At 32.3% G+C, this 9,592-nt stretch overlaps 1 protein-coding gene across 5 annotated transcripts; it reads left to right on the top strand.

The window, feature by feature from the left end:
- The first annotated feature begins 4,472 nt into the window (after nucleotides 1–4,472).
- LOC7458465 (calcineurin B-like protein 3) lies at nucleotides 4,473–9,240 on the top strand. 5 transcript variants are annotated; one of them, XM_002308711.4, is made up of 9 exons: nucleotides 4,485–4,721; nucleotides 6,281–6,435; nucleotides 6,732–6,814; nucleotides 6,995–7,054; nucleotides 7,236–7,344; nucleotides 7,655–7,707; nucleotides 8,498–8,578; nucleotides 8,706–8,818; nucleotides 8,947–9,240. In XM_002308711.4, the coding sequence occupies exons 2-9, from the start codon at nucleotides 6,312–6,314 to the stop codon at nucleotides 9,002–9,004; spliced, it is 681 nt and encodes a 226-aa protein (XP_002308747.1). In that variant the 5' UTR covers nucleotides 4,485–4,721; nucleotides 6,281–6,311; the 3' UTR covers nucleotides 9,005–9,240. The 5 variants fall into 5 exon arrangements, with proteins under 5 accessions (XP_024459478.1, XP_024459477.1, XP_002308747.1 ...); XM_024603707.2 differs by lacking the exon at nucleotides 4,485–4,721 and adding an exon at nucleotides 4,740–5,825; XM_024603710.2 differs by lacking the exon at nucleotides 6,732–6,814 and having other exon boundaries at nucleotides 4,473–4,721.
- Nucleotides 9,241–9,592: the final 352 nt, after the last annotated feature.

The raw sequence follows: 9,592 nt of genomic DNA, 5'->3' as shown, positions 1-9,592 counted from the left end.
TCATGGTGCTACTGTAAAACATACTTTATTTGAAGATGATGATGGTGTAAATACATTCTGTGCTTTTAACCCAACTCAAGAATTTTTACACTTGAAAAAAAAATTGTTATTGACCCGCTATGGATCACGAGCCAATATGCTAGCTATTATATTATTAAGTAATGGTTATTTTAAAAATATATTTTTTAAAAAAATATATTGAGATAATATTTTTTTTACTTTTTAAAATTGATTTTTTATATCATCACATCAAAATAATACAAAAACATCAAAAAATATTAATTTGAATTAAAGGAAAAAATAAATAAAAATCAAAATTTTTAAAGCATTTTTTAAAGGCAAAAACAAACATGCTTGAATAAGAAAATTCAACCCAACCTCAAAGGAAAAAAATTATCATCACCCAACTTTTGTACAATATAAAAAAAATCACATCAATTTATTTTCTCTTTACAGTATGGAAAAAAATCAATAAGAGAAAAGAAAAAAAAGTTCAAAGATGAAAAAAAAATTGAAAATATCTTAAAAGGAAAAAAATTAAAGGGAAAGAAATTAGTTGCCGGTGTATTGAGCACTGCTCTGCTATGTGCTATTCATGATGCTGCTGTAGAAAATACTTTATTTAAAGATGATGATGGTACAAATACATTTCGTACTTTTAACCCAACTCAAGTATTTTTACATTTGAAAAACAAATTGGTATTGACCCGCTGTGGAGCACGGACCAATATGCTAGCTATTATATTATTACGTAATAATTATTTTTTAAAATATATTTTTTAAAAAATATATTGAAATGTTATTTTTTTTTATCATCACCCAACTTTTGTACAATATAAAAAAATCTCATCAATTTAATTTCTCTTTACTGTATGAAAAAACAATTAAATAAGAAAAAAATAGAAAATCTACAGAGACAAAAAAATAAAATTGGAAATATTTGACTGCGAGCCAGACCCAATAGCACTTTTTGACTAATAAACAGAAAAGACAATGCCCCTCAGGTGCTACAGTATCGTTCATAGTGCAAACACTCTATGTCTACAGTGTGGTCAACAATTCAATGAGTTTATGTACACAGTACCTATCAATTTATATCTTTTTTACTATATGAAAAAAAAATTCAATAAGAGAAAAGAAAAGAAATCTAAAAAGAAAAAAAAATAAAATTAAAAATATTTGACAGCCCAGCCAGACCTAAGAATAGTAGGTTTGGCTGAAAGTGGGATCTAATAGCGTTGAGTTTGGCAGCCAAGCCAAACCCAGTAGAACTTTTTGACTAATAAACAGAAAAGACAACGCCCTCCAGGTACTAAAGTGTCGTTAACAGTGCAAACACGCTATGTCTATAGTGTGATATACAATGCAATGAGTCTATGTACACAGTACCTACAAAGTGTTTTTCCCACACGTTTTAAAGTATAGTATAATGTATTATGTGTAGTCTATTAATTAAATATAATATGATTATATTAGATAGATAATGAAAATATAATAAGAATGGTCTCGAAAAGAATATCTAACTTAGCTATTCACAAATAAAATCCAGATAATGCGTGTCAATATCAAGACAATAAATGCAAATATAGTCGAATGATAAAGTTTTTCTTTTCCAAGGAGAATATGCGGTAATAGTAGTGGTGATGATTGTTATAATAATAATAATAATAAAAGTGGTTGTGGTGGTGGTGGTGGTAGTAATAATAATAGTAATAATACTTTTCAAATCAAGTTTATATTTTTTGTTATTTCAATAATAATGATAATAATAATGATAGTAGAAGTAATGATACTAATGCTATTATTAATATTAGTAATAATAATAATGATGATGATGAAAGTAGTGGTGGTGGTAGTAATGGTGTTAGTAGTAGTAGTGATAATAATAATAATAATAATAATAATTGTGGTGGTGGTAGTAATGATAGTAATGGTAATAATACTAATAGTAATAATAATAGTAATAACAATGATAATGATAACAAAACTAATAAAAAAATAACTAAAAAGAAAGGGGTTTCTTGTAGCCATATGGACAATTCACTATTCACTAAAATAGTTTAATTATGTCTATGGCCTTAAAAAAAAACACTTGTCTTAGAGCCAGAGATGTTTTTGTATTTTCACACGGTTTATAAGTCATTGTAGATTTGACTGGTAATATTTTTTGTTCATTTAATATTTTTAATTACAGCAAAGTAAAAAAATATCATTGATGATAAAAGAATCAACATAGTGGGGGCAGAGGTATCTCAATATTTTTATTTTTTATAAATAGTCAAATTGCACATGCACCCTTGAATACAATAAATGTAAGTAATTGAGTTTAGGGGTATTAAGGTTTTTTAGCCTTGATTTTCTTGTTAATTGGAGGTTTGATTGAGAGTTAAAGTAATTTAATATTTAAGTAATATTTTTGAATTTTAAAAACTGATGGCACGTTGGGGCCACCACGCGCTTTGAACGGCGCGTGCAACGACTCCTAATGGTAAGAAATAGGCTTTCATATAATAATTCTTTTTCTCATTGTCTTCTATTTCATTATGGGTAGCATGTGTTGTAAAAAATAAGCAATGTTGTCTTAACTTTAATTAATGTTGTTACACATTTATCATGAGCGGTTTTTTTATATTATTTTTTAACCTTATTTTAATATCTAAATATTATTTTTTATAAAAAAATAATCTAATCACGATGAAACACGAACATCCAGGTCAGTTCTCCTGATTTTCAAATAAACTATTTACTTACGATTTGTCAATATTGGATGTGGTAATAGCCTACTCTTAAGTATCATTTTCATAAACCATTATTATGATTAAGACTAAGCATAGCTAGATGGATAAACTTACAAAACTTAGCTTAGTCAGGAGCTCGTCGTAAACATATTTTTATTTAAAACAGATATCCTTAAAAACTCCATAACTTATATTTATCTAAAAATTCACAAATCAATTCACAATCCAAATCTTGAATTTGAAAAGTATTTGAGAGGGTATCATTTTTATTTTTTATGCGTTTTAAAATAAAAAAATGTTTTTAAATAAAAAACATTTTTAAAAAATAATTGAGACCACAACACCAAACATATATTTTAGCCGATCTCGAGTTAGGTCAAATAAGTATAATTATAAAATTGTAGGCATATATTTGTAATAAATTTCTTCCGAACAGATATATTTGGTTGCTGGATTGGCCTCGAAGGGTTATGTCTTTCAATCCATAACTTTTTTTTTTTTGTCTACAAGATTTATGATCAGTCTGCTAACCATGAAAGCAAAGTTATTAAACCCGGCCCGGCCCGGCGGGTCGACCCGGTGGCTGGACCGGTCCGGGTTTAACAAAAGACCGGCTGTGGCAACAGCCCGGCCAAACCCGGGCGACCCGGGCGAACCCGGACGAGACCCGGTTTTTTTTTTTTTTTTTTTTTTTCAAATGTGGGATTTGAAACACATTAATATATATACTCTATGTTCCCAAAAAAAAAGTCATGTTTTTTCAATGTGGGATAAAAAACCTTTTGGTTTAAATACTTTAACTTAAAAGATAACATAGTATTTTTTCAATGTGGGGTTTGAAGCCCTTTCATATATATATACACTATGTTCCCATGAAAAAAACCATGTCTTTTCAATGTGGGATAAAAAACCTTTTGGTTTAAATACTTCAACTTAAAAGGATAACATAATATTTTTTTAATGTGGGGTTTGAAGCCCTTTCATATATATACACTATGTTCCCATGAAAAAAAACCTTGTCTTTTCAATGTGGGATAAAAAACCTTTTGGTTTAAATACTTCAACTTAAAAGGATAACATAGTATCTTTTCAATATGGGATTTGAAGCCCTTTCATATATATACTCCATGTTCCCATGAAAAAAGTTATGTTTTTTCAATGTGGGATTCGAAACCCATTAGTATATATACTCTATGTTTCCAAGGAAAAAGTTATGTTTTTTCAATGTGGGATAAAAAACTTTTTTAGTTTAAATACTTTAACTTAAAAGCTTAACATAATATCTTTTTAATGTGGAATAAAAAACTTTTTAAAATATTCTTTTAAACTTCATAATATGTATAATCTATATTTACATGGATTTTTTCATATGAAATATTAATTTTTTTTTTTTTAATTTTTCCGGGTTGACCCGAGTTGAACCGGGTTGACCCCTGAAACCCGGGACCCGGCCCCTTGGCCGGGTCAACTCCCGGACCGGGTTTAATAACTATGCATGAAAGCACTTGCATAGATTTGTACGAGTCCAGAACATCACCACCATTGCAGGACCAGCATTACCATGTGGTCTCGACCACAGCTGAATAAAGAGAGCCAACAACCTCCCTCGTAAGGCCACGCGTGGAAGTCCTTGTCTTCAATGGGAGGTTTGGTTTGGCATCCATTTTTGGCTTAGCCATGCCTCCACCTACTAAAATATATATCCATCTTTATTATATTTTTAAACAAGAAATATTTTTAAAAAACAAAACACCTTGTTTTGCGAATTGGGTTTTATTAAATTAAGTTTAATTACATTAAATAAATCCCAACCATTCTCTGTGTGCTTAAGAACCCCCTCTCTCCCTCTCTTCATAATTATAATACTAATAAACTTTACCAAGAAATAAAGAAAAGGAAATAGTGAGAGACATGAACAAGAATCTTGACTTCTCTTCACCTTCCCTTCTTAACCTTCTTTCCTCTCGTTTGATTTTCTAAAAGGTAAAGTATTTTTCTAAATTATCCATCTCTACAGTTCCTTGTTTTCTCTCCTATGTATTCTTGATTGTTTCTGTTTTTAATCTTGGATAGTGATTTGATTTCTTATTAAAAGTCGTAATCTTTCTTCTGGGTTTTGCTTGTCTTTTGTGGGCTAATGGTTCAATTGTTTGCTGTGTGTGGTTTGTGCCTCAAGTTTCGATTCTTAAGATGGCATTAGAGTTATCGGATCAGAAAGTTTAGGTTTTTGGATCGGTTACATGTAATGCAATTGATGAATTGTTGCTTGTAGCTGTTATCATGGCTTCTGCTTGTTTATAGGTTTAGTTATACCTGTGATTACATCCTTTGATTGATAGAAAGTGAATATTGATGTTGTAATTGAATTTTGCTGTGTCATCCGATTATTTATGAACAATTTCATTCTGAGCTTGAAATCTCTACTGCTGAAACAAAAGTGGGAGGGAAGGATTGGTTTCAAAGGATTATTGAGGCGCCCTTGAAAGGTTAAACTAATAGGACCAAGTTGTTAATTGCTATTGTATTCCCTAATAAGTCAATCACCCACCTTAAAAAGGCCTTCGAGTTGTTCCTAGGGGTGAAAAAATATTGATATGAGCTCCTTTAGGTTGAATGCTCTGCAGTGGGGCAGCAAGTGTGGCATATGATGCTCTAGACATTGTGTAGCCTCTGATAGTGTTTCTTGTTTGACAAGAGTATATGTGATGCAAGTTCCTAAGATTTTAAACATGTGAGCATTTTCATTTGCAGTGTTCCTCATTTTTTCTAGACATAGGTGTAGATAGGGTTTCCAAGATTTAAAAATACTATACTGTCAACTTGTCCTTTTCCCAGGCAATAGAACTTAAGAGTGCATCACTGTCCTATAGTCATCAGAACTTTCCTCTTAAAGGACAGTTATGGCATTTGAATGTATTGTTCAGAGTGCCATGTATATTTTTTATGGGCTTTTCAATATTGATGATGAATTTTGCTGTCATGTCTGGTTTTTTATGAATAAAGTTCATTCTGAGCTTGGAGTCTCATCCTCTAAAACAAGGGCAGGAGCTAAGGGTTGATTTCGAAGGACTGGGGTACCCTTAAAAGGTGAACTGATATGAGCGAATTTTAGGTTTAAAACAGTCCATAATAAATCAATCCCCAACCTTTTTGAATGGCTTTCAAAATATCAACATGAATTTGTATCAGGAGTGAATAAACTTTTGATTTTAGCCTTTGAGGATGTAGGCTCTGTGGTGTGGTGGTAAGCATGAGGAATACTCTAGATTTGGCTGTTTAGCCTCAGACTAAACTTTGAGTATTTCATATCCTGTCTTGTTATCATTCTCTGGACACAAGTGTACATGTGTTTCCAAGGCTAATACACTAACAAGTTATTTGACTATACAGTCTATGCTTCCTTTTCCAAGGCAATAGAATAGAACTTAAACCCGCATCGTAGTCAAGAGTTTTCCCTTTTGTTTTCATGATTGCTTGCTGAATCAACAGTCTTTTTAACTAGAGTGCACAATTGAAGAAGTAACTCTCTCTCTTTGCTCCAGGTATGGAGTGTTTTGACGCCTGGAAAAGATCATGGCGCAGTGCCTAGACAGAATAAAGCATTTTTGTGCTGCTGTAGCAAGCTGTTGTGATGCGGATTTGTATAAGCAAAACAAGGGGCTGGAAGATCCAGAAGCTCTTGCAAGGGAAACAGTGTGTATGTTACATCTTTTTATTAAATTTTCAGTTCTTGTTTCGGGAATCACTCTAGTATAGTTATTATCATTTAAATGTATGACTTGACCTGTCATTCAGTTACCTTTTGTTTGCCTGTGGAAATTGATAGTTTTAGAATCACCTCTCACATGTTCTCATGCATATGATTGCATGCATCAAATTCATATGGATTTTATAATTTCAGCTAGTCTTAGGATTTCTGGATTAATTGCAAAAGGCTGGTCTTTGAATTGAAAGGTTTCCCAATCATAAGATGCTTGTTCTTTCCAAATGCAGTTAGTGTGAGTGAAATAGAAGCGTTGTATGAACTGTTTAAGAAGATCAGTAGTGCAGTCATTGATGATGGGCTGATCAATAAGGTAACAAAAGTTGTGGCATTTGCCATTGTTCTAATTGAGCTTTTGACTTCTTGCACCTATGGAATTGGTTTTCAATTGCTAAGACTAGCCTTTTAAAGAGAGATGTCTTTCTTAATGCTTAACGTGTTGCTTCATCTTTAATGGTAGTTAATTGAAAGTTCTATAAATATTTGATCACAGGAAGAATTTCAACTAGCATTATTCAAGACAAATAAAAAGGACAGTTTATTTGCAGATCGGGTATCCTGTTCATCTTACCTCCAGAGTCAGTTGTTTCAATTTTGTTTTCTTTTGATGCCCTTTTTCTTGTTTTGTCATCTTGCATTTCTTCATGTGTTTCCTATAATAGTATAAGACTTTCATTATGAAAATGCCTTCAATGAAGTTTGCCTATTAATGTCCTAAGTCTGAAATTTTGTAGGTATTTGACTTATTTGACACAAAGCACAATGGAATATTAGATTTTGAGGAGTTTGCACGTTCTCTCTCTGTCTTTCACCCCAATGCACCAATTGATGATAAGATTGAATGTAAGTGTTGCTAGTATATGGAAAATGGATCAATTAGAGTGAAGGGGATCTGTAATTTGCATTTGATACTTGATATATGCCTCCCACCTCATCTTTGTTTTTATTTTCTTTCCTTTCTTCTTTTTTGGAGAGAGAAGATATTGGTACGGCCATTGTGGGGGAGGTTATTTGATTTCTGAACATCATATATGTGATCAATTAGATTTTAATTCATAGTCCAAGTCCTTCATTTTCCTGTGATTTCACGGCAATGCTCTTAATCCTTACATATTGATGTTTCCTGCTATGCCCTCATTTCACTTTCTTGCAGTTTCATTCCAACTGTATGATCTCAAACAGCAAGGACTTATCGAGAGACAGGAGGTACTTGTTCTGCTCAAGTGGAAACTCTGAAAACCTGCAATATTTAAGATACATCTGCTTTTATTTGACATCTGACTTGGATTATCAATTATAAACAACGAACAACAGTCTATGATTTTTTTAAATTCACTTATTTTTTCACTCTGTTGGCTAAATTGGATTGCTGCATTGCCCCTATACCGTGCATTCGCACACATGCATTCTCACACTGCTTTATGATGTTATGGCAGTTAAGTTGCAGAACAGAGAAAAAACTCTTTGTTTGTTATGTGTTGCCTTATTTTGTGTCATTAAGAATTTGAGAAAAGAAATTAATTAAGTGAAACTGTCAATTACTGAAATTATAACTGGAAGTAAGCAGAATATGCAATTGTTTTAATTTATGAATAGAATTTAAAAGTAATTTACCTACGAAGAACTTGAAAGGAAGAGATCGAGCACATTTTAGAAGTAAATGGAATATTGATTAACTGAGATATAAGAGTAGCTTTGCAATCAAAATTAAATTTAAAGCTTCTTGGAATTATTTACCCTGCTTAAAGTATGGCAACTTGACCACTTTTTAGCTACAGCCTTTATAATGATGGCCAATTTAATGCCTTTTCAGTTTATAGTGGTTGTTCTTCTATGATACAAAAACATCTTTGCCCAAAATATTGCACATGCTCTGTATTTATAGGACTTTCTTTGCACAACATAGTCATACCATGAATTTCTTGAAAAGTCAATCCTGCATATATTTGAAATGCACGTGTCAAAATTATTATGATCATCAAATTTCAATGTACAGGTAAAGCAAATGGTAGTGGCTACACTTGCTGAATCTGGTATGAATCTGTCAGATGATGTTATAGAGAGCATTATTGATAAGGTGTTTCCTTAATCTAGTTGACTTATATATTGACGATGTTATTATTGCATAGCGCCATATCAAAAAGAGTTACAAAAGGGAAAAAAAAGAAACATGGGTGTTATATTACTGTTCTTGTTTATGTTAGACATTTGAGGAAGCTGATACTAAGCATGATGGGAAGATTGATAAAGAAGAATGGCGAAGCCTTGTTTTGCGACATCCTTCTCTTTTGAAGAATATGACTCTCCAATATCTCAAGTTAGTCATTATGTTATAACTAGTGAATAGTACACAAATACGACTCTCCAATGCCTTGGAAGGATAGTACACAGAAAGAAGTATTACTGTGTCTGAAACTAAACATCTATTTCATGTTTCTTGAACAGGGATATCACCACGACATTCCCAAGTTTTGTGTTTCACTCACAAGTTGATGATACCTGAGTAAGTTGTACTGATGCCGTTTAAAAGAAATGTGTGGGGTTGTGTGCAAAGGGTTCCTAGATATAGGAGGAATGCAGTCTTGAGTTTTAGAAATGCAATGACTTGAGCATTCTCTCCATTTTGCGTAGATTAGAATTTCTACCTTGAACAAATGGGTTGCGGTTGTTTGTTCTTTCATTTGTATGGGGGTTAAATTCCACGGTTGCATTTAATTAAGCTTTGATTTAGTTTTTTGAGATTTTGGCCTCAGTTTAATCTCTGCTCTCTACAAGCTTGTCACTTGCTTGGCCTTTAACCTATTACAATGCCCATCTCTTGTAATGCCGTGCCATTAGCCATTTTAATGCTGCTCTCCATGTACAAGAAAGAGAGACCTGTTGGATTCTTCAGGCTGTTGAAGAAATTGATATAAAATTAGAACCTGCTACCTGATTATCCTTACAAGCTACCCAACAAGCAAGCATGCATGCAAAGAATGTGGTATTGTTAAATATTGTTCTGTTCTCTCTTTGAATTGGAAACGGTGGCCTTTTGCTTACCTGTGTACACTGCAGACTTTGATTTTATAAAGTTATTAGAATGGCCCAA

Source organism: Populus trichocarpa, chromosome 6 (genome assembly GCF_000002775.5).
Source record: "Populus trichocarpa isolate Nisqually-1 chromosome 6, P.trichocarpa_v4.1, whole genome shotgun sequence".
NCBI classification, from domain to species: domain Eukaryota; kingdom Viridiplantae; phylum Streptophyta; class Magnoliopsida; order Malpighiales; family Salicaceae; genus Populus; species Populus trichocarpa.
Note: the sequence above shows the minus strand (reverse complement) of the source record. Positions and strands in the feature narration are given on the sequence as shown.